The sequence below is a fragment of the Mobula hypostoma genome, chromosome 1, assembly GCF_963921235.1.
Source record: "Mobula hypostoma chromosome 1, sMobHyp1.1, whole genome shotgun sequence".
Classification (NCBI taxonomy): Eukaryota; Metazoa; Chordata; class Chondrichthyes; order Myliobatiformes; family Myliobatidae; genus Mobula; species Mobula hypostoma.
Window position 1 is genome coordinate 205111147 of NC_086097.1, and position 26390 is coordinate 205137536.

General features: G+C 38.0%; 1 protein-coding gene across 6 annotated transcripts in view; it reads left to right on the forward strand.

Annotated features, from left to right (window-relative positions):
- Positions 1–26390, forward strand: part of sntg1 (syntrophin, gamma 1) — a 513110-nt gene that overhangs the window by 431602 nt on the left and 55118 nt on the right. For all 6 annotated transcript variants that reach the window (XM_063063447.1, XM_063063461.1, XM_063063468.1 and 3 more), the window contains exons 8-12: positions 6332–6434; positions 13299–13381; positions 14412–14542; positions 16367–16496; positions 17542–17580. In XM_063063447.1, coding sequence (XP_062919517.1) covers positions 6332–6434; positions 13299–13381; positions 14412–14542; positions 16367–16496; positions 17542–17580 — 486 coding nt within the window. The remainder of the gene's footprint in view (positions 1–6331; positions 6435–13298; positions 13382–14411; positions 14543–16366; positions 16497–17541; positions 17581–26390) is intronic.

Below are 26390 nucleotides of genomic sequence, written 5' to 3' on the forward strand. Positions count from 1 at the left end.
TTTAAGGTGGAAGTTGATAGTTTCCTGATCGGTCAGGGCATCAAAGGATATCGGAAGAAGGCAGGTATTTGTGATTGAGTGGGATCTGGGATCAGCCATGATGGAATGGTGGAGCAGACATAATGGGCTGAATGGCCTAATTCTGCTCCTATGTCTTATGGTCTAAAGTGGATCGAACCTGCAGATCTTTAATTAACTATCTATAAGGAGATTTTGTTTCTCTGGAGGTTCCTTTGTTCCTCTTATTCAAAGAAGATAACCCAGTGGTGGACATCCAGTGACAATGCATTACCAATGATATTTCTAAATCAGGACTGCATGTGACTTGGAAAGGAACCTTTAGTCATGGTTTACTCATGTGCTGCTGTTCTTCTTGGTGTAAGACTTCACTCATTTGGGATGTCCTATCAGAGTGGCCTAGGCAAGAAATAGTGCATACTGTGTCAGTGGTGAAGGAAGTACATATTTAGGGTAACAGTCAAGTAAGTTGTTCTGATCTGGATGGTGTTTAGCTTTGAGTTGCACTAATCCAGGCAAGTTGAGAATATTCCATCGGGCTTCTACCTTGTACCTTGTTGAGAGTGGAAGGACTGTGAGTTATTTAGAATCTATCTATCCTTGACCTGTTCCTGTAACCACAGTATGTAAGTGCCTTGTTCAGCTGAGTTTCTGGTTAATAATTTCTATGTTATATTTAACTGTTTTGGATCCTAAAGCTGAACTTGTTTTCAAGAAATGAAGAAGAACTGCTGGTACTATAACTGATAACCTACTCTCTGAAATATTTCAAATGCATGATAGGAAAAATTCCAAATGAACTAATCCACCCTTGGGAACTGATAGCGTTGGAGCTTCATCGACGTTAATGCAACTTGTGACAGTTTGGGTGCATGTGGAGTAATTGTTGCACCTTTCCAATTACTTAAGCTGAAAAATACAGGGCGAAGGGGTACATAACTTGCCAGGGGCACTGGAACTGAAAATATTTCCAATGATTTCACTAGTAGCAATTAGTAACCTATCTGAACATATTTCAGTAATGCTATTTTAATCTAGTTACTTATTGAGATACAGCACAGAATAAGGCCCTTCCACCCCTTCGAGTCGTGCTGCCCAACAACCTCTGATTTAACCCCAGCTTAATTACAGGACAATTTACAATGACCAATTAACCTACCAACTGGTTCACCTTTGGACTGTAGGAGGAAACTCACATGGCCTCGGGAAGAATGTACAAACCCCTTACAGACAGCAGTGGGAATCAAAACCCAAGTCACTGGTACTGTAAAGCATTGTGCTAACCATTAGGCTACAGTACTGTCCCAAACAGCCAATAAGCTGCTAGCCCTGTGTAAATGTCAAAGTTTATTAATTGAGTTATTTGTAATAAACTTATTTCTGAGGAGTGTGTTTCAGAAACTGCTGAAGTCTGTGATTTAGAGTTTGGCATTCAATCGAGTGATCTAGTGCTCTGCTGTCCCCAAGAAAATTTCAGTTCAGGACCACGAGCATGAGTTGTCCTGAACAGGAGATCAGCGGGGCCATGATGGACTCCATTTCTTGCCAAAGGAAGATTCGAGGAAGATTGAAACATCGAGGCAAATGCAAAGAGGCTGGCTCAGCAGTCTCTCCTCATAGGTCAGGCCAGGGGTCAAGAGGCCGCCTTGGGCCAGAGGTCACTGCCCACAGGAGGCTGCATCTGGCCAAAGGTCGGAAGTCCATGGAGAGCCAGAGGTCATCTCTAAAGGAGGCTGTGTTGGACTGGATGAAGGCCCCATGGAAGGACTGAGTTTGAACTGTTGCTCACCTTGATGGTGATGGAAATGTTTTTGAAATTCCAAGACATTGAGACTATCGGTGTGGACTGTAGTTTATATCGGTCTCCTTCAGTTTTTCTGCGTTTTCTTTCTTGTTGCTGGTTGGCAGGTGGGCAGTATGTATTTCTTTTGGGTGGGGGGGCATTGGGTGTTTGATGTTATTGTCGCTTTTTTTAGGTGAAGGAGAGGCGGGGTGTTTTGGGTTAGGTGTTTTAGCTGCTGTGTCTGGGTGGGCGATCTGTCAGTTTTTGTGTGAGCAGGAGTTTGGGGGGGTTAGGGGTTTGATGTTTTAGCTGCCATGTTTAGTGGGGGCGATCTGTCAGTTTTTGTGTGAGGGGGAATTTGGGGGGGGTTAGGGGTTTGATGTTTCAGCTGCCATTTTTGGGGGGGGAGGCGATCTGTCAGTTTTTGTGCAAGGAGGAATTTGGGGGGGGGGTTAGGGGTTTTATGTTTCAGCTGCCATGTTTGGGAGGGGCGATCTGTCAGTTTTTGTGCAGGGGGGAATTTGGGGGGGTGGTTAGGGGTTTGATGTTTCAGCTGCTGTGTCTGGGTGGGCGATCTGTCAGTTTTTGTGTGAGGGGGAGTTTGGGGGGGGTTAGGGGTTTGATGTTTCAGCTGCTGTATCTGGGTGGGTGATTTTTCAGTTTTTGTGCAAGGGGGAATTTGTGGTGTTTGGAGTTTGCGAGTTTTGTTTCTTTTTCTCTTTCATGCGGGAGGGGGTTTGATGTCTTTTTTTTCAACAACACCATGGTTTTTTTGTATTTTATGGCTCTCTGGCGAAGACAAATTGCAGGGTTGTATTCTGCTTACAGATTTTGATAATAAAATGAACCTCTGATCCTTTGAACCTTTGTGTAAGCAGATCCTACTCTTCTGATACTGAGTCGCATTGTTAACTACGCTGTTTATTTATAACAATTAACCATATAACAATTACAGCACGGAAACTAGCCAACTCGGCCCTTTTTATGTTGCTGTGGTGACTCTTAAACCATTCTTTTTCTTCACGTTTATTTTGAATAGGAGTTAAAGACCCACTTTGACTGTGTAACTCTGAGATGTTAGAATGACTCCTTTGGAATATGATTCACAGCACAGCTCCAACAGACAAACTATCTTCTGTGCTCTCTGCTTGTGTTTCTACTTGTTAAGGTCTACTTTTATCTCAACCCCAGCAGACAATGACAGAACCCCAGAAGAAAAAAATCTCCTTTCCAGTTAATCATGATTTTGTTCTTTAAAGTCTACAGAGTTTCAAAAAAAGATAAAATAAAAGTTTTAATATTTCTCTTAAGGTACTACACAAATGCCTTACATACAATGTCAAGTCTCAATTGTTTTCATATTTAGTATGTCAGATTTTCTTATTTACCTTAAAATTATAATGTAGTTTTCAGAAGCAATAAATAAATAAATAGAGTGTTGACATCATTTGTAAGGACCCTCAGTATAAAAGTACAGGGAGGGAGAGTAAGTATTCAGCTCTTCATCTGAGTGCAGCCATCTTTTTCTCCTCAGACTTTATCTGTTGCTTAATTAATAGTAAACCAGAAATATAGCAAGACAAGACAAGTAATCACACAAATCAACATACCATATGCACCCCAATCTTTCTTCTATACCTGGGCCTGAGAGTGATAAACAAATCGATGCGTAGCCGATTTAAGCACCAAACCAGATTAAAAAGACTAGGATGCTGAGGCCCAGGGCAAAGAATGAACCAGTGTTCATCTCACTGCTCCATGAGGCTTTACTCCCTTCAGTGCTGAACTGACTCTGCAGCTGTGGCCTGCAGCCATTGGCGCCCGCCTTTGTACTGAACGGGCTGTGGACTCGCTTTTGGGGACTCTGTAGTTCATGTTCTGAGTATTATTTGTTTACTTTTTTACCGTTTGCACTGTTTGTTCTTTTTTCGCGCATTGAATGTTTCACGGTTTTCGCAGTGTAGGATTTTACATGGGTTCTATTGTGCTTCTTTGTTTTGTGTCCACCTGTAAGATGTATTGTCTATAAATGTACTTCGAACTTTGAACTTTGAGCCACCTTAGATTTAACCTCCCTTAACAACTGATCACTTCTGGACTCAAGTAGACTGTTAAGATAAGAACAAGTTCAGCCGATTTATTGAAGTAACAAATAAAAATCTACACACCCACTTAAAATCAGAATGTGCCTTCGTAGGATATTTTCATTTTGGAGTAATAGATGTTGGTGAGACTTGATAATCATTACCATTTGGAACAAGTTCTGCTGCAGTCTCATGAATGAAAGAAAATGTTGCATTTTCTCTGTCTCCTCTCTCTGTGAGTTATTGCCTTTCGGTTCTGCTGCCTGGCAGTAACTGGACCAATTGCTGTGATTTACCGATGTTTGTCGTTGGAAGGCAGCTGGTTAGCAGAATGTATGATCATTCATGAGCAAGCCACCTACTGACTGCATGGTCACTGGTATAACTGGTCTCTTGTGCAGTCGGCAATAAGTAACCACCATTCAGCAATCTAACCATGTCCTGATTTGTTTGTCACAACTTGAAGTCTGAACGGCAAGAGGCCTCTGGCTGAGTGAAACATTGTCTGAATGTAAGTGTGTGTGAGTGATACCCTGGCCATTTCCGGACACTCTGACTCTCAGCACTAAAGTGGGGAAATGGGTGAGGGAATGAAGTGAATTTGTTTAACATTTTCCACTTAATTGTTAGCCCAAAGTATTAGTCAACAAGATAAGAGGTATTTTGATGAAGCAGTTAAATAAAGGCTGTGAAATTTTGTATAAAATTTTGCATATGTATTTTACATTATTTAAGCCCTCACTTTCTCCCCAATGATTAACATGGAAATCCCAATAACCTTTTTGAATTGTGCCCTTTTATGCAATGTTCGTGTCAATATGAGACCATTGCCCACTCAGGAAAAGGATAAGGCCAATGCATCTTACCAAAGATTTCTGGATCCTTCACCTGTGAAATGAATACATGATACATGGAAGCCTGTCACATGACCTCACTTGTAGCTGATGAATGATGAGTGGCACAGTGAACAACACAGGGGTCACCCTACACGAAAATAAAGATCATCTAAGGACATAAAGAAGTGTATTGCAGCCCAAACTTGCAAGAAACTGGCAGGCTGACATTAAATCACATATATGAATTCATAGAGACTGGAAAGATTTCTGATTTAAATCCATGATTTATGGCGAATTAGCTGACGCTTGTTATGGCAGAAGGAATCCATCAAACCTAAAGTAATTCCGAGCATTCTCTACTATACTGTTCTAAATTCAAGTATGGCAGATACTATCAGTATTAAGAGAGTTTTAGAAGATAGCTCAACCTGTATTAGATTATTGCTTTCCTTTTGTGAGTTAATGTAATTTTTTTCTATTGAATTTCATAATACATTGTTGTTAAATGAAACAACTTTTGAATACTTGGATGAAATAAACATAGAATTCACAAATTGCATGTATGCATGCATTGAATAGTAAAATACTTTTCAATAGCTAGAAGTCAATGGTGTTTACTTTGAAGTTTGGTGACGATACAAAACGGGTATTACTGTACCTTCTTAACATTAGTTGAGGAAAAAGTGATTTGGGGTGGAACACAAGGGGTAGCCTGTTCAAATACTCCCATTTCACACAACTACATAAAGATAACTAACCGCAGACCCCTGGCTCCCCACCACCAACCCCACTCACGCCTTTTTGGGTAGTAAATTGCCCTTTTAGTTACAATTTATACATTATCAGTATTTAGCTTGCAAACCCTACATTTTGAACTTTTCGGCAATAGCAGTAAGAAAATTCTTAAAACCCCATTAAAGAGTGAAATGAACACTTTATCTCTCTTTTTGTTATTCAGGCTGTAGATAAAAATAATCACGTATCTCACATTTAAGTGAAATGTCCAGAAGCCCTCATCCAAAGGCAGGTGTTAAATTTTATCTGTAATCTCCAGTCAGTATTTCAACAGATATTTAAATCTTTCTTCATTGCTCATTAGCATGTGCTTTTGAGAGATACAGTTTGCTCATTGATGCCAACAGTGGTCTGTCGCTTAACTTAGCATAGACCAGCAAGCGAAATCAAGCGAAATCATAAAGCAGAAATCATTCATCTTAGATTGGCTTTGGTTTCTGTTGACTTTCTGAAAGACGCACATTTCTAGGTAAATGTATATTAGCATGTTTCACTCTTTATGATCAATGATATCTCTCCCTGGTCTTCTTTTTTTGCACTGAGCCCTCTGCATATATTAGTGTCTCATAAATCCTTCTTTTCTCTTTCCAGTTCTTCATTAGAGGCAATAGAATTGTCATAATTATTCATGAGCATGTCAGGATTGCTGAGGGAAAAGTCTGACGTTTTAGATTTGGTGCTTTGTTTTTTTTTAAACTGGGATTTCATACAATTTGAATGTTTATGTTAATAAGATTACAGACCCTTTAAACAAAAATAGCCGAACTTAAACTGAGCCAATTGTGTTTGCATCTATTTCTCATAATTTCTCATAGGTTCAAGTTCTGCGCAATGCTGGAGAGGAAGTAACTCTTACAGTATCATTTCTTAAAAGAGCACCTGCCTTCCTGAAACTCCCACTGTATGAAGACTGCACATGTAAGTATGATTAATCTATTTTTAGGAAATGAATGATATTGGATAAGCACTCTTTCCTTCTCACATATTATTTCTCAATCATTTCCCTGCACAGATCTTCTAAGTGTTTGGACATTCAGTTTGTGTAGCAGGTCACTTGAGTTAATTAGTATGTGATAACAAAAAAGCTGTTCCAAACTTGAACATAGGGCAAGATTAGTTTGATTTAATAAGAACTGGCCTTTTGAAAAAGTCATGCACATATTGTATTAAGAGACAAGTACTGTAATTCCAAGCTTGAATTAAGCCGAGTTAAGGAGTAAAAATGCATGTAGTCAATGAAAAAGACAGATTAGATTAAATTGTCTAGAAAGTTATCTGCATTGATTTTCCATCATTCAAGTAATCTTAAAAGCTTGACCTTGCTCAACAATGCTGCTTTTGATCAAATGCTGACTTTAATTTCATGATTTTGAAACTTCTTCCAAAGCTGTAAATTTTTTGAGCTTGAAAAGCTCTAAAATTTGAAAAGATAGTACTTGTGGTTTTCAGTGTCACAAACTTCACGCGAATAAAAGGAGTTCTATTTAACGGTATGCATGCGTACTGCCAAATGAAACAACATTCCTCTGGGCAAAGGTGCGCAACACAATACACAGTACATACACATATAACACATAAAGTAATATTGCCACAAATAAATTAACAAACAATTAGGTGCATTTATGACACAAGTTAAAAAGTAAACCGTATAACACTACCAGCACTTCATACATGATGAGACCTGGGTGGTGGCAGTACCTTCAGTAGTCTTACAGCTTTGGAGGAAGGAGCTGTTTCCCAACCTAACAGTTCTTGGTTTAACGTTATTCAACCTCCTGCCTGATGGTTGGGAGTCAAAGAGATGGTTAGACAGATGGGAGGGATCACTGACAATGCTAAAGGCCCTGTGTACACTACACTCTGGATAAACATCTCTGATGAGCGGAAGAGAAAACCAATGATCCTCTCAGTAATCTTTACAATGCTTTGTAGACACTTGCTGTCAGATGCCTTGCAATTCCCTTTCCAAATTGTGATCCAGCTGGTCAAGATGTTGCTCCTGTAAAAATTGCTTTGAAATAGAGTGAGGAGCCCAATCACCTCAATCTGAAATGCTGCTGTGCTTTCTTGACCAAAGACGTAGTGGCAAGGGATCAGGTGAGCTCATCCATTATGTGAACCCCTAAAAACTCGGTGCTCTTCACTCTCTCTGTGGTGGAGCCGTTCATGTGCCTGCACCTTCTTAAAGTCCACAATCATCCCATTGGTCTTGTCCACGTTGAGACTCAAATTGTTGTGCTCGCACCATTCTACCAGCCACTCTACTTCCTCTCTGTACATAGTCTCGTCATTTTTGTTGATAAGGTCAGCCACTGTTCCCCGCCAGCACACGTTGTGTGCATCAAACACAGAATAAAAAACGTTTATCCTATCAGGAAGAGAAGCGTCACTTTCGTTGATTCCAGGGCAAACTTTTATTTTGTTATGTTATGAATGCCCTATCCCATGCACCTTGTGTCTCTGGAGTCACAGAAATGGCTGTATTTTCTCTGTGAATGATCCTGCTTTGTCTTCCTGATGGCATGGGAAAGTGCAGCTCCCGCTGACCTGAGAGCTACCTTATCACCTGAACTGAAGGTGTCATCCCCATCTCTTAGCTGTGCCCAGGCTTGCGCTGTAGGTTATGGCTTCTGATTTGGCATCATATCATCATCATCATCAGGTGCCATCCCCAGTTTGAGCTTTGACTGCCATGGCCCACACACTTCTGTTTCGGATCAAGTGGATCAATTCATTGGTATTCATTTCCAGTTCTCTGGCTGCTGTCTCCATCATCATTTGTCTTTGTCTTCCTCTTGCTTTCTTCCCTTCAATCTTTCCTATAATTACCGGGCATTCTAACTCCTTTTTCCTAATCACATGTCCAATGAAGTTATGTTGCCTTTTCATGATCTCATACATTATTTCTCTTTTTGTGTTTGCTCTGTTCATGACATCCTTGTTAGATATTCGTTTTGACCATGATAATCTTTGCATCCTCCTCAAAAACCACATCTCTGCTGCTTCAATTTGTTTCCTCATGTTACTAGATACTGTCCAACATTCTAAGCCATATAACATAACTGGATAAACGTAACATTTCAGTACTCTGAGGCAGGTTGTCATTCCTAGTTTAGTATTAGTCAGTATTCTCTTCATTCTCGTAAAAGCGTCTTTTGCCATCCGTATTCTTCTTTTGATGTCCATGTCGCACCTGCCATCCGATGTCACCCAGCTTGCTAAATAGCAAAAGTTCTGTACTTGTTTTATGTTTTCCCCATTTATTCTCAGCCTGCAGATAGGATTCTCCTTCTTTTTGGATATCACCATACATTCTGTCTTTTTGCATTTGATAGATAGACCCATTTTTGCACTTTCTTCAACAACTATATCAATTAAGTTTTGTAGTTCTTCCTCCGCACTTGCAATTAACACAGTGTCATCTGCATATCTGAAATTATTGATGTTTTCACTGCCAACTTTGATTCCCAAGGTGTCTTTTATTTTTTGTAATATTGTTTCACTGTACACATTAAATAAATCAGGGGAGAAAACACACCCTTGTCTAATGCCTCTCTTGATTTTCCTAAACTGACTCACTTCTCCATCTATTCTTACAGTAGCAGTTTGTTCCCAGTAGAGATTTCTGATTAGGCAGAGGTCTTCCTAATCTAGATCTAGAGTTTTCTGTAATATTTCAAATAACTTATTGTGCTTCACTTTATCAAATGCTTTTGGGCAGTCGATAAAACAAACAAATTTTTTTGCACTTGAATAGCTCATTCCGATAGTATCCTTAACATCAATATTGCATTTCTTGTACCTTTGTCTTTCACAAAACCACATTGTTCTTTACCTATTTCAGCTTGTTTCTTACTTTTAGCTCTTGTTATCAAAATTCTTAGAAATATCTTGGTGATATGACTCATTAAACTTATGGTCCTATGTAATTCACATTCTATTGCTCCAGGTTTCTTAGGAAGAGTGATAAGCAATGATTTTTTCATCTCTTCTGGTATTATTCCAGTCTCATCAATGTCATTGATTAAATCAGTAAGTTTTTAAATTCCATAATCTCCAAGGGCAATAATTTGTTCTATTACTAATTTATCAGGACCTGCTACCTTTCCTTTCTTTGTCTTATTTATTCCATTATGAACTTCAGATTTTAAAATACTTGGACCTTCAATGTTTTCCTTAATTTCTTGTTTTTTGCCTCAATCATCTTCAAACGATTCCTGAATATACTCAGTCCACCTGTTCATAATCTCATCTTTTTCCATGATGATGGTACCATCCGTTGCTTTCAAACATCCACCTGAAGAACAGAGGAGCTTTTTACCAATGATATTCATCATTTGTTGATGTAATGTTTTTGGATCAGTAATAGGGATTCTTTCTATTTGCTCACGTTCCTGGTTTAACCATTCTTCTTTGGCTTTTTGACACAAGCTTTTAACTTTTTAATCTAAGGGTTTATATTCTATAGGATTTGCTTTCTTCCGTCTCCTTCCTTCCATTAGATTTTTGATTTCATTTGTCATCCATTTATTGTTTGTGCTTTTTTCTTTTTTAGGAATCACTGACTTTGCTGATTCTACCAAGGCATCCTTTAGAGAGTTAAATTTCATTTCTACATGATTGCTATCATCTTCAACGGATTCTATTTGTAGACTTTGAAATCTATTCCTTAATTCAATTGTAAATTTTTCTCTTAAGTTTTCTTCTTTAATTAATTGCAAGTAGTCAAGGGATTGTTCAGGTTTTTGCTTCTTTAGTTTTTAAAGTTTTACTTTTACATAACATGCTACTGGGTTATGGTCACTATTACAGTCTGCACCTGGATATGTTTTGCATTGAGTCACTGAGTTTCTAAATCTTTGGTTTATAGTAATAAAGTTAATTTGATTTCTAGTGTTATCACCTGGACTTTTCCAGGTCCACAAGCGTCTTGGATGGTTTTTAAAGTAGGTGTTCATAATGACCTGATTATTCATCTTGCACCTTTCTACCCATTTCTCACCTCTTTCATTTCTTTCCCCAGTCGAAATTTTCCTATGATATTTCCATCAGCACCTTGTCCTACTTTAGCATTTAGATCTCCTATGACAATAACAATATCTTGAGATTTGCATCCATTCTTTGCTTGTTCAAGCTCTTCATAGAATTTATCTATATCCTCATTTGTTTCATCTGTTGTTAGTGCATATACCTGCATAATTGCTAAATCAAATGGTTGTCCTCTGAATCTAACAAGGAGCACTCTTCCTTATGTTCTAAAACACTTTATGCCATGTTTTGATCCATAAGATTTCCTACTCCATTAGTATGGGATGTTCCACAAGAATAAATTAGTGTTTTATTTCTATTCTGACATGTTCCAGCACCTATCCAATAAACTTCGCTAATTCCCATGATGTTAATCTTTAGTCTTTCCATTTCATTTATCACTTTGTTCAATCTTCCTGCTTGATATAGGGTTCTTACATTCCAAGTGGCAATAATTTTCTTTTGTGTTACTTGAATTTTATGAGCAGTAGCTTGTTGACGGTCGGAGATCCCCTGCTTACCAGAATCAACCCTACTGAGCGAAGCATCTTCAGAATTGTCTTGAAGATCCTCTTGACGCTGTTGTTGTGCGATACATTTTGTGAGTTTGACCATGGTTTTCTTAGCAAATAGCTTCTAGGAAACCTAGTGTCTAACAATGGTGGTTTGCTATTGCCTACCATTGGGCAAACTACAGAAATCGCCATTTCTCTTCCCAAATGTTCATCCGCCTATACTATAGCCATTGATGTTTGAGGTCCTAGATCACCCACCTTCTCCGTCATAAGTTCAGTTACTGAACCTGCCGGATCTGCCGTTGGCCTTCGCTCGTATCCTGAGCAGGAACCCTTGCAGGTGCTACCATTCCGGGTCAGAGCGTCCCTGGGAGACATGAATGACTAAGGGGTAGCTCTACTTTCCCCAAAGCTCTGAAAATCCCCAATCAGAGCCTCATACTGGTTGCAGTTTAGAGTCATACCCAGTCATGCCCTTACATAGATGTATTTAAAAACAGTGATGTCCTCAATGCCCTTCTCTATCTAGCCAGTCACTGATCTCGCATATTCATTGATGTTAATGCAATGATCGCAGGTAACCTCAAATAGCTCAACTAGATTGAGCCAATCTGGGATCCCAGTTATCACAGCAAATTTCAGCAAGTTTATCCTGAAAAGTTGATAGGTAGAAATTCGAAAAATAAATTGTTCCATTTTCATTAGATGAGAAATCCATTTAGAGTCAGGACAAAAGCAATAAGGTGACATCAAGAACCTGGCTACTGATTTTTTGTGGAGAAGTTGCTGAAGCCACCTGCGAGAACAATGAATGGGATCAGAGCTTTATTATGCAGAGAGCTGTGTAGAATGCTAACCATGAGACGTGACGTGTGTCTGACTCTTTAATAATGCTGGTTTGGAGCTGTCAGCTTTGTAGAAATCTTTTGTGCCAATGTTGTTAAAATTCTTGCCAAAAAACAGAATGTGGTCTTAACACGCTCTTAACATCATTTGGACACACAGGATGCCAAAACTAACACGGGGCAGATGCACTTCTTGAAGTAAATAAGATTTCCTAATATCTCCTATTCAAACATGCAATGTAAAATTTGTTATTGTAGCACTGTTTTTGGGCTTTGCACAGTTGAACTTTTATGCCTAATTCTCCTGGTAGATTTGATTACCTCATGGAAAAGAACTGTTTGCCAATTAATTATTAGCTGATGTCATTAGTGTTTCTATTGTTTTTTTTTGATAGATTGTTGTTCCATGTGCTTCAAAAACATGAACATGTAATGTTCTCAATGGATTCCCAGTGTTATTTATTATCAAGCTAGACTGACTGTTTTGGAAAAACTATACAATAAACAGAGTTAAATGAATTTCTAGGCTTATCTACCTGGAACTGTTTCATATTTCATGGCATCAAGGGTTACGGGGAGAAGGCTGGGAACTGAGGTTGAGGAGGAGATTAAAAAAAAGGATCAGCTATGATTGAATGGTGGAGCAGACTCGATGGGCCAGATGGCCTAATTCTGCTCCTATGTCTTATGGTCTATATTTTTTGGCAACTTGTATTAAATAATTTTATTTCGTGTGTTGTTATCCTAATATGTTGACTATTTAAGTAATACCAATGATTATGAAAGAGAAGTAACTAACATTGTTTCCACAACTAGATAAGGTTGACTAGCCTGTGTGACAAATCTCCCAATATTGGCACAAATTAACATATATCTGTGAGGAAGATTCTTCTGAATTGGCAGGGCCAGGTCTGTCTTTGCCACGTGTAAATCCTGTCCTTAGATCAGTGCTGATTAGATTGTTCTCTTTACAGCCTGATGGCAAGGTAGACCATTTCACAGGAAATACTTTGCTTTAAAATAATGGGTAACTTCCTTTCCTGATGTACATTAATGATAGTTTTTTTTAATGACCAAAAGTTAGCTTCATGAATACCATTGTATTAGGGTTCTTTAACACATTTATTTAATTTAGTGAGTAAAAATAATTCAGTTGCTAGTGTTTGAACTTGAACTTTCTAGATTGCTTGTTGGATTCAATTTTAATTAGCCTTTTAGGAGTAATTAGATGTCTCCAGTACTTCTCTTTACCTTGCTCCATTTATTTAATTGAATCAGCTGGGAAATTGTTTCAATATTTTTTCTTTCTATAAACACTGTTAAGCATATTACTGCCCACAGGTAGTAATGTATTGACTTGACCATACATTAAACTATTTTCCATTTGCCTACAGGTATTCCCAGTGACCAGAGCAGTGGTACATCTTCTCCACTTTGTGATAGTGGATTACATCTCAACTATCACCCTAACAATACAGTAAGATGCAATTCAGATTTAAACTTCATGTTGCAGCTGACATAATGGTTATTTTCCTCTTTTTACCATTTTTAGCTGAAGATAGATTTGAGTGTTCGCCACCTTGTATTCGTGTTTATTTTAACAGAAACACCAGCAAAAGAAAATAGGTCTAAATTTAAATCACAATCTTCCTTTGAAACCTTCCAAGAATATTTAACATTTAGATGTACTCATTACATATGTATCAGGTGCTCAATGCCTCACGTTGAAATTCAGAAGTGGAGCGACTTCTTGGACTGAATGACCTAATTGTGCTCCTATGTTTTATTGTTAAAATTAGTAATTCCTACCATATATCCGAAACTATGACAAAATCATGTTGGGAGATTGGGAGATTGGGAAAATGTATAGAACTTTTTGTTCACGATTCTTATAATGTTCCAAAACTCTACTGAACCTGACGCCCTGTTAACATATCCTGCCATTATTGGGCATACAAGTAGAATCTCTGGAAAAATGGTAGATATGGAGGGGGCCTTAAGATCTTCTTGCAAGTCAGTTTGAATCTCATGAGGCACAGAAAATCAGGCTGAAATGAAATGAATAAAAAAACACCTAATCTAATCTCTTGTTTGAGCACAAAGTACTGAATTGCTTTGATTCTCAAAGAGGTATTTAGAATTTTGCTGCATGCTGTTAAACTGTCACTAGAATTTTTGTGTTGATTTTTATGTAGCCTAAAATGACATGAATTTTAGAATGTTACAATAATTTAAATCTAACAGCCAAGGTCAAAGTCTGTCAAATCATTTGCTGAAGGATTAATTGAGCATGTCAAAGTATTAAGAACCTATTGATTTTCAGTCATGGGTATATGAAACCTTAATGTATGTGAAGTATTCATCCCAACAAACTGTTTCAATATCTATTTAAATTAAAGAAACATAGTGGGGTCATTTCAGTTGCAATCTTTTGCAAGTTATGGAAATACAAATCTTATTAAGAACACACTTCAGTTAGAAAGTCTAAAATGACAAATAATTTTCAGGATTCATTGTCATGTTCTTCATGGACACCATCCTCAGGCCTGAAGTGGGAGAAGAGATGGTGTGATCTGCAGCTAATACCTCTTCTTCATTCTCGTCTGTCACATCACATTCCAGGCACTGATATTTCTAGGTAATTGTTTAAAATATTACTTACGTGAAGCAAATTAATGTTCAAGTGTTGTGTTTGGAATTAAAGTGCCATAAATATGATCAATATTGAAATACCTAACAAATATTTTCTTCAAATATTGCACTATAATTTGACTGCAACTACTTTCCCTAATCAGGGCACCATCATGAACAGCTTCTTCCCCTGCACCATCAAATTTCTGAATGATCCACAAACATATGAATGCTGCCTTGTTATTTGCCTTTTGTACTATTTATTTATTTATTTTGTGCGTTGTAGTAAATTTTATATCTTGAACTGTCTTGCAGCCACGGAACAACAAATCTCATGACATATCTCAGTGATAATAAACCTGCTTCTAATAATGATGCTGCCAGTGAAAGGAAGCACTTTATTGCTGGCCCACAAAGGAGCAGCAATTCCACTGCAGCACCATTCAGGAGTATTTACTCCTCTGAAATTTACTATCTATTTAAGATTCTTCAGGGTTCCTTTCACATGTTTTGCAGTTTTTGGTAGAACTGAAGGTGAAAGAAAAGGGGGTGGGGAGAAGATCAAATAAGCCCATCCCTCCATTGTGATTGACTTTAAAACTATTACTACTAACTAGCCCTACTTTCCTCCTTATTGCCACATTTCCTCAGACAGTTCTGAATAGAAGTAGCAAGAGAGGTAAATGAAAGAACACTCTCCCAGAAATCTAACTGCCTGAAAGAAATAAGAGATTGAATTCTGCATAGACTTTGTGTCCCAATGTTCCACCATTTCAACAGCAAGCTTATTTAATTTTGGGTTGGTTTGCCAAGGAAAATCAACCTCAGCTATATGAGCAAGCTAAGCAATAACAGTGCATTTGTTCAACAATTATGCTAACATTTCTATCCTTGAGAGTAAGTTAAATGATATAAATCCTTAATTAAGACCATAAGACATAGGAGCAGAATTAGGCCATTTGGCCCATCGAGTCTGCTCCGCTATTGAATCATGGCCGATCCTTTTTTTCCCTCTTCAGCCACACTCCCTAGCCTCTGATGCTGTGTCCAGTCAAGAACAAGCTGTGCCTTAAATATACCCGACTTCCTGTGGTAATAAATTGCACAGATTCACCACCAATTCAAACAGCCAATTTTGTCCTAATGAAATGGAGTGATATCTGGCAGATATTTCACAGATGTTTCACTCATCAGGACCAGTGTCCAAGTAAGGAAACACCTGATGAGTGACCTGAATTTTGCTGGGTGTCGCCAGAAATTCCTGAGGTGATTCCGTATCCAACAGTGGAACAGAAGCTTGCTGAGATTCCCCCTCCGTTATAGTAAGGTATATACTATCAGATCCTCAACCACGTTAGATCAGTGAATCCATGGAGATGAATGGGAATTTAAAAACTGTACAGAAAAATGGAAGAATAAGCTAAGCTGTGTTTCTTAGTTATTTGTGTTTTCTTTCATGCTTTTAATTATTCAGAAGTGTTTACATTTTGTTTCAAAATGTTTGATTATTTGAAAAGAAGTTTTTAAATGTTTCTGATTGTTAGAGTTGTTTAGGAGGATGAAAACATTTTGACATTTTGACAGGGCTGGGAGTGGAGTCTTTCCTATCTCCAATGGATTTTCATAGTTGAGACTTTATTTGGGACCAACGTGCAGCACTAGACCTTATTCTTCAGTCCTTGCCTGGCAAGATCCAGACTTCATACGTTCAAGGCTTTGTCCAAGACCATGAGCAATGAGCCATGCTCAGATATGACTAGGCTTTGTCTTTAAATATTTGTCTTTAAATATTGGATATTATTTCTCTTCATGTGTTTTGTGACGTTTTTAGGCAAAATGCATTTCAAGTAATTGCTGTGGACGGAGTATGCAGTGGTGTAATTCAGTGTCTCACTGCTGAAGACTGCATAGATTGGCTACAAGCACTGGCAATTAATATATCCAACCTTACCAAGCACAATGTATGTATCCATGTTTGTGCAAGGATAAAATATAGGGTTTTACTCCAAGCTCAACAGACTACTGCCTTGATATTTGTGACTTAAATTGTTTAATTGTTTGTCTACCAAGTCATGAGAGTTCTTTTTTAATCGTCTAAAAAAATTCCATATTTGCCATTGGCAAAATAGTAATTAAAGAGTCATTGATATGTATATGATTTTAATATAACAATAAGACTTTACACAAGCTTTAGCTGTAATTAGCATAAGTCTTGGTAATACAGTAATAGGGAATATTTGCATGGTTATTTAACATTTAAATTATACCACTAAATTAATATAATAACACATGTAATTATATTCACAAAACCGCCTTTTTAATGTTTCTTTGAGGTACGACTTTGATGCTGAATTATTCCCAATAATATCTGCAAAGCTAAAAGGTGTAGAGTAAAAAAATATTTATGTAACTTATAATGAAATAACTTGTAATCAGGTATCAAGACCAGCATAAACAGCTTTGTGCTGTGTCACAACTCAAAGGAAGACAAACTATTAACCCTGGAACAGGGGGAACCTTTGTTCTCTAAGAATAGTTCTGTGCTACCACACAAGGAAGTGAACCCTTTATAATTTCTGAACAACCATCCAGTTTACAAGTGTTATCAGATAGAAATCTTCTCATCATGTAAGTTAGAATATACAGTACATAAAATATTGTGAACTAACTGGATGGCTTTAAACAACTGTGTTCAAGTATATCATTGTTTATGTAAGTAATCTTGTGTCATACTGTGATATTAAGTTGCAATATTTTTGACAATAACAGATCCTAAAGATACATCAATAATTACAGCCATTATGCATGATACTTCACTCTTTGGCATTAATGACCAATAAAATTAAATGGTTTCCATGTTTACAAATCAGAAAACTCTAGCTTAACTATTATCTTTGTACATGTTGTTATTTTGATAGTCTGCCATATTCATTTTACTGTGCCTATTTTGACTCCTAGCTAAAGTACAATGCATTTACTATATTCAATTCAATATTTTTCCCTCAGATTAAAAAGATAAACAGAAATTTTCCCGTAAACCAACAGGTAAGATGGAATATTCAATAGTCACATTGACACATTTATCTGCCAAATGCATTGTTCTAAATTTCTTCTTTTTTTACCTTCAGTGTAGAATGACCTTTAAATAAAGACTAATGGCCCATAGCTATCCCTATGAACAAGAATTGCTAATTAAGTTATTATTGACTTTATCAATGAGGATGTTCAGTTAAGCAACTTTCAATTTCTGTTGCTAGAAAACTCAAATATTTACATTCTGTGAGCAAGAACTTGGATAAACTGATATATTTGATTCAGATTCAGTGAATCTCTTCTCAATCAAAATTAAATTGAATACAAGGTATGCGGTTGCTTTGGTGGAGTGATAAACACATTTCAGTCAAATGGTTAAGAAATGAAAGATAAAACCAAAACATAATTAAATGTAGTTTAATATATTTTCATACAGAAACATAGTAACATGCACGTTTTAACTGAGTTTCATTATCAAAAACAGAAAATGAAATGAAATTATGGCTTCCTTGACTGAGAGAGGGCTACCAGCAAGACAAGTACAGGGATATATGTTTGGGATGTTTAACTTTAATTCAGACTAATTTATTGTGACTTTACATAGATCACGGAGAATGAAACACTTGGAAATTTTGTGCAGCTAATCTTTAGAAGAGCATGTATTAGTGAAGGTTTAAAGAACAAATAAGATCATTTCAGATCAGGCTCAACATGACAAAGATGCTCATAGAGGTGATTACTCTTCGTCCTAAAGAGAAAATAAAAGAGGGTCGTGATCCTCTTAAGGATCAACATAAAGATTTGAAAGAAAACTTTAAAAAATCACAGACTGTACAAGAGGCAAAAGATGAGATACGTCTTTCTCCACAGGAGCTCGGTAAATATAGCCAGCAATGATCTGGTGAAGTCTTTTTCACAAGAACTGGATAATTATGTGACTGGAAATGTGGTTGAAGGTTATCAGAATAATTGTAGAGTTCATTAAGTAGACATAGCCAGCTACCTTGTGGAATATAATCGTTATTGTGCTGCTGTGATCAAGGAAATGTCAAGACTGGTAATCAATTGACCAGGGTTGAATGAAGGAGATATTGGATTGATATTTTAGAATTTGACTTAATTCACTGTGGGGATCAATGAAAAGTTATGTAAATCTTTCCCTTATGAAACTACAAAACTTGGTTGACATTCGTAATAGACTGCAATGTACATGTCTGGTGAAAGGAATAAAATTGATAAAGCGTAACTCAACCTTCCTATATTTTTTTTCATCCACTGGAGAATTTCGTCTGCCAGCTGCTCAATGTATCTTGCTGATCTCATTGACCTGTTTATGCTTTAGCATCTTTTCATCGCATTATCGTATTGATATTCAGTCAGCAGTTTTGGACATCGCTTAAGTGTAAGCAGCCTTTGAATTAATATCTAAAACAACAAGACAATGCAGCTAGTTCGGATTTCCAGAGTTTCGGTATTATGGCCATGATGGTTATCTTTTCTTTTTAAATCTTTTTATTGAATAAGTATACAAAGGGTAAACCATAAAGGCACTAATACACTGTTAGAAATTACAGGAGATATTAATACAGAAAAAAAATTGATACAAACAGTGCACTTTAAACATAAAATAATATGGTAAAATAATAGTATACTGATTTTTATATATACATATCAATAGAGAAAAGGAAAAAAAAACCCAAAAAAAAGACCCCCAAAAAAACCCCACCGTGCAACTAAACTAAAAGCAAAGCAAAGCAATGGGCTAACTTGGAAACAGGTGGAGTTAAAGAACTTAAAATCACGTCCTCAAACCCGACCTCCATTAAAAACAGTTTAAAAAAAAGGCAAGAAGGGAATATAAATATGGAACAAAAGAGAAAAAAAATTACATTAAAGGAAAATATTGAATAAAAGATCTCCAGGTCTGTTCAAATTTAAGTGAGGAATCATAAAGATTACTTCTAATTTTCTCCAAATTTAAGCATAATATCATCTGGGAAAACCAAAAAAAGGTAGTTGGAGCATTAGGCTCTTTCCAATGTTGTAAGATACATCTTTTCGCCATTAAAGTAAGAAATGCAATCATTCTACGAGCTGAAGGGGAAAGATTACTGGAAATTTTAGGTCATCCAAAGATAGCAGTAATAGGATGAGGAGAAATATCTATATTCAATACCTTTGAGATAATATTAAAAATGTCTCTCCAAAAAGTTTCCAGAATAGGACAAGACCAAAACATATGAGTTAAAGAGGCTATCTGCCCCGGACATCTATCACAAAAAGGATTAATATGAGAATAGAAACGAGCTAATTTATCTTTGAACATATGTGCTCTATGAACAACTTTAAATTGAATTAGGGAATGTTTAGCACAGATAGAGGAAGTATTGACTAATTGTAAAATCTGCCCCCAGTCATCCACGGAAATAATAGAACCCAATTCTTGTTCCCAATCTGACCTAATCTTACCAAATGGAGCTTTCCTAAGTTTCATAATAATATTATAAATAATAGCCGTTACACCTTTCTGACATGGATTAAGGTTAATTATAGTATCTAAAATATATGTAGGAGGTAGCGTCGGAAAGGAAGAGAGTATAGTACTTAGGAAATTTCTAACTTGTTGATATCTAAAAAATGTATTCTTGGTAAATTATATTTATTAGATAGTTGTTCAAAAGGCATAAGGGAACCATCTAAAAATAAATCCAAAAACAGTGAAATACCCTTAGTCTTCCAAATTTGAAACGCACGATCCGTGAAAGAGGGAGGAAAAAATATGTTACCTAAAATAGGGATCAGGCCATGATGGTTATCTTTGCTGCAGGTATTGCTGCTAGCCACTTCTTGAAATCACATGGATTTATTTGGCTTCGATTCTGAGAAAGTGACAGCCTCAGAGAATTTGAAGTTCTATCATCCACCTCACAGTTCTGAAAGAACATGATTGCAAAACTTTATCATGGCTTTTAGCACGCACATCCTGGGGCTTGCCATTACTGAGAATGGTATGGTATTGGAATCGCCTTCATCTGTTTTTTTTCACTGTTTAATTGTTCATTCCCATTCAAGACAAGATGTAGTGGAACTGCAGAGCTTTGATCTGTGAGATCAGTTTGCTTAGTGAGTTGTTTGTTGTTTTTGCTGTTTAGTACAACTGTATTTCTGTGATGCTGTTTCACCAGTTTAGCAGCCCGAATCCCTTTATCATTGATGTGGCTTGATTGTGATGGTAGAGGGAAAGGAATTCCAGGCCATAAGCTCACAGATATTTACTGCAAATGGTCCACTTTGCCTTGTAGATGCTTATGTGCCTCGGCTACCAGATGTACTCTGAGTCTCTCCCATTTAGTACAACTCAAAGGATATGCTACATAGTCAAGGGTCTCCTCGGAGTGGAGATGGGGAATTATCCCCACATTTTCTCTACTATGGTTTCTTCTACAAGTACCACCCAGGACAGATATAACTGATATAGCTGGTGAGCTGAAGTCAATGGACAAAAATAGTAAATTGGTTTATTATTGTCACATGTACCAAGGTACAGTGACAAACCTGTCTTGCATACCATTCATATAGATCAGTTCACTACAACAGTGCATTGAAGTAGTACAAGGTAAAACACAGTACAGAGTAAAGTTTTATAGTAATAAAGAAAGTGCAATTCAGGTAGGCAGGCCATAATGAGGTAAATTACGAGGTCAGGAGCTAATCTTACCATAGTAGGGAACCATTCATTAGGGAACTATTAAAGGGGAGATGTCTAATTATTTTAGTATCCTCAGGAAGCAGAGGTGCGGGTTAGTTTTCTTGACTATGGCATCAATCTGGTTTGAATGGGACAGGTTATTGATAATATCCACTTCTAGAATCTTGAGACTGTAGTTGATTTGAGTTCATGATTGTACAAGGGAGGAATACTGAAGTGGTTTCCCGTTGCTGCCTTCAGTTGCAGTGTCCATACTGGACGGGTAACCCTGGCCATTGATCAGCAGATTCATCTGCCCAGCATTTTCAGTTTTACAACCATAAATTCCAATTATAGAATCTGCTTGTAAAACAATCCACCACCTGCAAACCATGGCTTCACATGACCCTGACTGGGAGGCTAAACAGGTACTACACCTTGCCCAACGGTGACCTGTAAGCTAGCGAATGGAAGGAGCACCTTACACCTCCTTTTGCTGAGCAATTGCACAGCACTGACACCAATATCCTCAGAAGAATGCTATGTGTATCATATATAGACAGGATAACCAACGAAGAAGTTCTACAGAGAACGAAAACAAAATGTACATTACTTAAAAAAAAATCAGAAAACAGCAATCAAAATTCGTTGGACACATCATGCGAAGAGAGACATCAGAACGTTTAGTTACAACTGGAAAGTTGGAAGGAAAAAGAAGCAGAGGCAGACAGGGAATGAAAATGATAAATGGAATAACATCATGGTTAGAAACGGGGAGGCAACAACAACAATTCGGAGGGTTAGGGACCATGATAGATGGAGAGACATGATCGCCCATGCCAAATGGCAAGGCATCTGAAGGAAGAAACTTGAAGCTACCATTCTTCTCAAGCTCAGAATTTTTGCCGTAAACAGGAGCATATGTAAATGCTCCCTTCCTGAAGTAAATAACCAGATCCTTTATTTTGCTAACATTGCTGGAATGAATTTTGTCGTGACACAGTGTAACTTGGCTCTCTATCTTATTCCTATACTTACTTAAAATGTGACCCACTACAGTGATATCATCTGCAAACTTGTAGACAAAATTAGAGTTGAATCTGGCCACACATTTCTGAGTGTATAGGAAGTAGAGCAGAGGGCTAAGATGCAGCCTTGTGGTGCAATAGCGTTGAGGTTCAATGCTTGTGTTAGTTCATGCAATACCTGCCATATAAACAATCTGCTATGTCCTTTAAACTAAATTGGCCGGGGTGTGGGGGTTCGGTGAGAACCAGGGGCAGTTGGTATACAATTAGATGCAGTGTGCAGTGAGACTGTGAGGAAGGACAGGCAGATGTGAGGGGAAAAATGTGAGTGGGATTTGTTCAAATGTAATATGGGGGCAAAATCAAAAAGGTTGGTGAATACAGGACTGAAGGTGTTGTATTTGAATGCATGCAGTATAGAGAATAAGGTAGATCTTGTAGTGCAGTTAGAGATTGGCAGACATGATGTTAATGGGCATCATTGAGTTGTGGTTGAAGTAAGGTCATAGTTGGGAGCTTGCCTTCCAAAGATACACATTGTATCGAAAGTCAGGCAGGTAGGCAGCGTGGCTCTCTTGGTAAAATTGAAATCAAATATTTAGAAAGAGGTGACATAGGAATGAAAGATGTAGAATTGTTGTGGGTAGAGTTAAGAAACTGCAAGTGCAAACAGACTCTGATGGGATTTATATATAGGTCTACGAACAGTAGTAAGGATGTTGGCTGCAAATTACAACAGAAGGTTTTTGAAAAAGCATACCAAAATGACAATGTTATGTTAGTCATGTTAGTCAATATGCTGGTAGATTGGGAAAATCAGGTTGGCACTGGATCCCAAGAGAAGGAATTTGTATAACGCCTACAAGATGGCTTTTAAGAGCAGCTCACACAAAATACTGGAGGAACTCAGCAGGCCAGGCAGCATCTGTGGAAAAAAGTACAGTCGACATTTTGGGCCAAAATTCTTTGGCAGGACTTTTGAGAGCAGCGTGTAGTTGAACTCACTTGGGAAAGCCTATTCTGGATTGTGTAATAAACTGGATTTGATTAGGGAAGTCTAAGGTATAGGAACCCCTAGGAAAGAGAGATCATAATATAATATATTTCACCCTGCAATTTCAGATGGAGAAGTTAAAGTCAGAACTAGCAATATTACCATGGAGCAAAGGGAAATATAGAGACATGAGAGAGGAGCTGGCAAATTTGATCGGAAGGGAACACTAGTAGCAGGGATGACAATAGAACAGAATGGCTGGTGTTTCTGGACTAATTATGGAGGCACAGGATAGATACATCCTACAGAAAAAGAATGAGTCTAAAGGCAGGATAATGCAAAAACATGAAAGCAACAAAGGTAGCAAATAATAGAGAAAAAAATTAATGGAAAGTTAGAGGATTGGGAAGCTTTTAAAAACCAACAGAAGAGAAATAAATAACCCATAAGGAGGGGAAAGATGAAATATGATGGAAAGCTATACAATAAAATTAAAAAGGATACTAAAGAATTTTTTTTCAGAAATATAAAGCATAAAAGAGAGGTGAGGGGGTTATGGACTGTTAATGTGAAAGGATATTTATTTGGAATATGGGTTTATGAAAGGGAAATTGAATGTTTTGTATATATATATAGTTTTATGTTGCATTAATCTAAAAGGGAGGAAGTGTAATATATGGATCTATTTCCCGCCCGTAGCACTAGATATTGATCTGTTGTCTGTGCATGCAAATTGATCTTTCTCTGTCTTGCTGCAATGTGAATACAGCAGTTAAAGCTGTCTCCCGCATGCGTGCTTTTATTTAATTGATATGCAGTTATGCACAGGCACAACAGATAACATTTAATTATTGTATAAAGAACTACATTTTTTGATTATTGAATTGTGCTCACAAAATTAACTATTAACCCTGCTTAAAAACATTATCATACTTTAAACTGCAGCTTAAAGACCTTGCTTTCTGCTAGGGAAAATTTAGATCAAGATTTCACTAGATCTTTCCCTGCACTCTCCCAGCACCCACTGTGGCTTAGAAACATGACGTCATTACAAAGCTAGAAGTTCATTAGTCTGCACTATTTCAGTTATGTGGAGTGCTATCTTTCTTAAAGAATTTATCTCATAGGCTGTGGACTTTGTTTAACAAGAACTTTGTTCAATCTTAATGACCTTGAGGAAAAAAATGGTGACCGACCTTCTTTGACTGTCAAAGTTAAAGTACATTTATTATCAAAGTATGCATACTATATACAACCAAGAGATTCATGCAAACAATAAAAGGAAACAAATAGCATTCAGAACTGAAACTGTTGAATGTGAGTTCACAGCCACGAAGCAGGTGGCAGCTGGTCCAGGAGCCCATTAGTTGCAGGCCACAAACTCGGTTCAGTGGAGAGATGAGTAAACCTCGTGAGCAGTGAGCTGAACACTGGCCCATACCTCACCTCTGGTCCCCACACCCTGACCATTCCAATTTGGCCAAACAGTGGTTCATTCCTTGCTCTTGGACCAGAGTCCTGCTGCTTTGTTGTGCTCTTTGGGCCCGGGCCCCACTGCCTCATTTTGGCCTAGTGCCTGTATTGGACAAACATCAGCTTGTTGCACACCCTCAGATGTGTGCCCCATTGCATCGCCTCTGCCTTGCCTCATTTCTGCCGCTTCAAATCGCCTCCAAGTCCCCTCCAGCAATGCTCAAACATCAGCTCATCCCTCCCCTCCCCCCAGGCACCGGGCCCAGCCACCTCAATTCAGGCTGTACATAACATGCCGCAAAGTCCTGCACCTTTGAGACTTCAGTTCACGCTGCAGAAAAGCTCAAGTCCAGAAAGAAAGTTACAGGTTATTGATTGTGATGCTTGTTTTCAAGAAAAAGTGTGATTACTAAAGTAGTTTGTAGCTTTGGTTGCTGCCAGCAAGTTATTGCTGTGCTTCACCGGCAATGTATTGATGTCGGAGCTGACTCCATATTTTAGGGAAGGTGACCATAGATTTAGATACGTTGACATTGATGGAACAACACTATGTTTCTAAGTCAGGATGGAATGTGTCCTGCAGAGGCATCTATTATTTGCTGTGTTACAAAGTACTTGTTGCCACTTTCTTTCTAAAATTTGGAGATCACATGTTTGGGAGGTTGACTCTATGACTCTACCTATGATTTTCACATCAACGTTGATGAATATTCGGAATTGGTGACTGCCTACGTGAAAAATGCATGGAGGATATTACTGTGATTAAATGCTGCTCTGCCAGGACAAACCAGAAACCATGAGGTTCTACAGGGGTCCGTGCTCTGCTTAGAGATCGGGACGCCGCCTTCAGATCAAGGAACAGGATGTCTCTAAGGTTAGCAAAAGCCACACTCTCTCGTGCCATCAGGAAGGCAAAGTGTGAGTACGCACAGAAAATCCACCAACACCTTTGTGATACCAGGGACGCATGGCCTCTGTGGTAAGGTATTCATGACATAACAGATTACAAGTCCACCCTGCATGTCAGCAACAGCGACACCTCCCTAAATGTCTTCTATGCACAATTTGATGCATTGAACAACGTGACATCAAGGAAGGCCCCTTCTCCCCCTAAGTAACAGGCACCCTCTCTGGTCACAGCCATAGGTAAGTCCAACCAAACCTACGGGGCCAGACAAATTACCTGGTTGGGTGCTGAGAAATTGTGTGGACCAACTAACAGAAGTCTTAACAGACTTCTTTAACATATCTTTGAAAGTATCTACTGTCCCTGCTGGCTTCAGCACAGTCACATTCTGGTACCTAAGAAAGCAATGTCAACTACCCTAAATGATTACCGCTTGGTGGTACTGACTTCAAGAAACATGAAGTGCCACTCGTTCTGACTACTTTGTCCAGGTGCAACATTGAAAGGCACATGGTAATGGATCATATAAAATGCCAACTTCCAGCTACATTAGGACTCTTCCAGTTCACCTGCCACTCAAACCGGTGCACTGATGATGCCACAGCCTTGGCCCTCCTCTCTGTTCTGTCCCAAATACAAAATGCCGGAATGCTGTCATTCATTTCAGCTCGGTGTTTAACAGATCATCCCTCTGGGGCTGGTGGGTAAACTGTCCCCACTCCGTAACTGGAT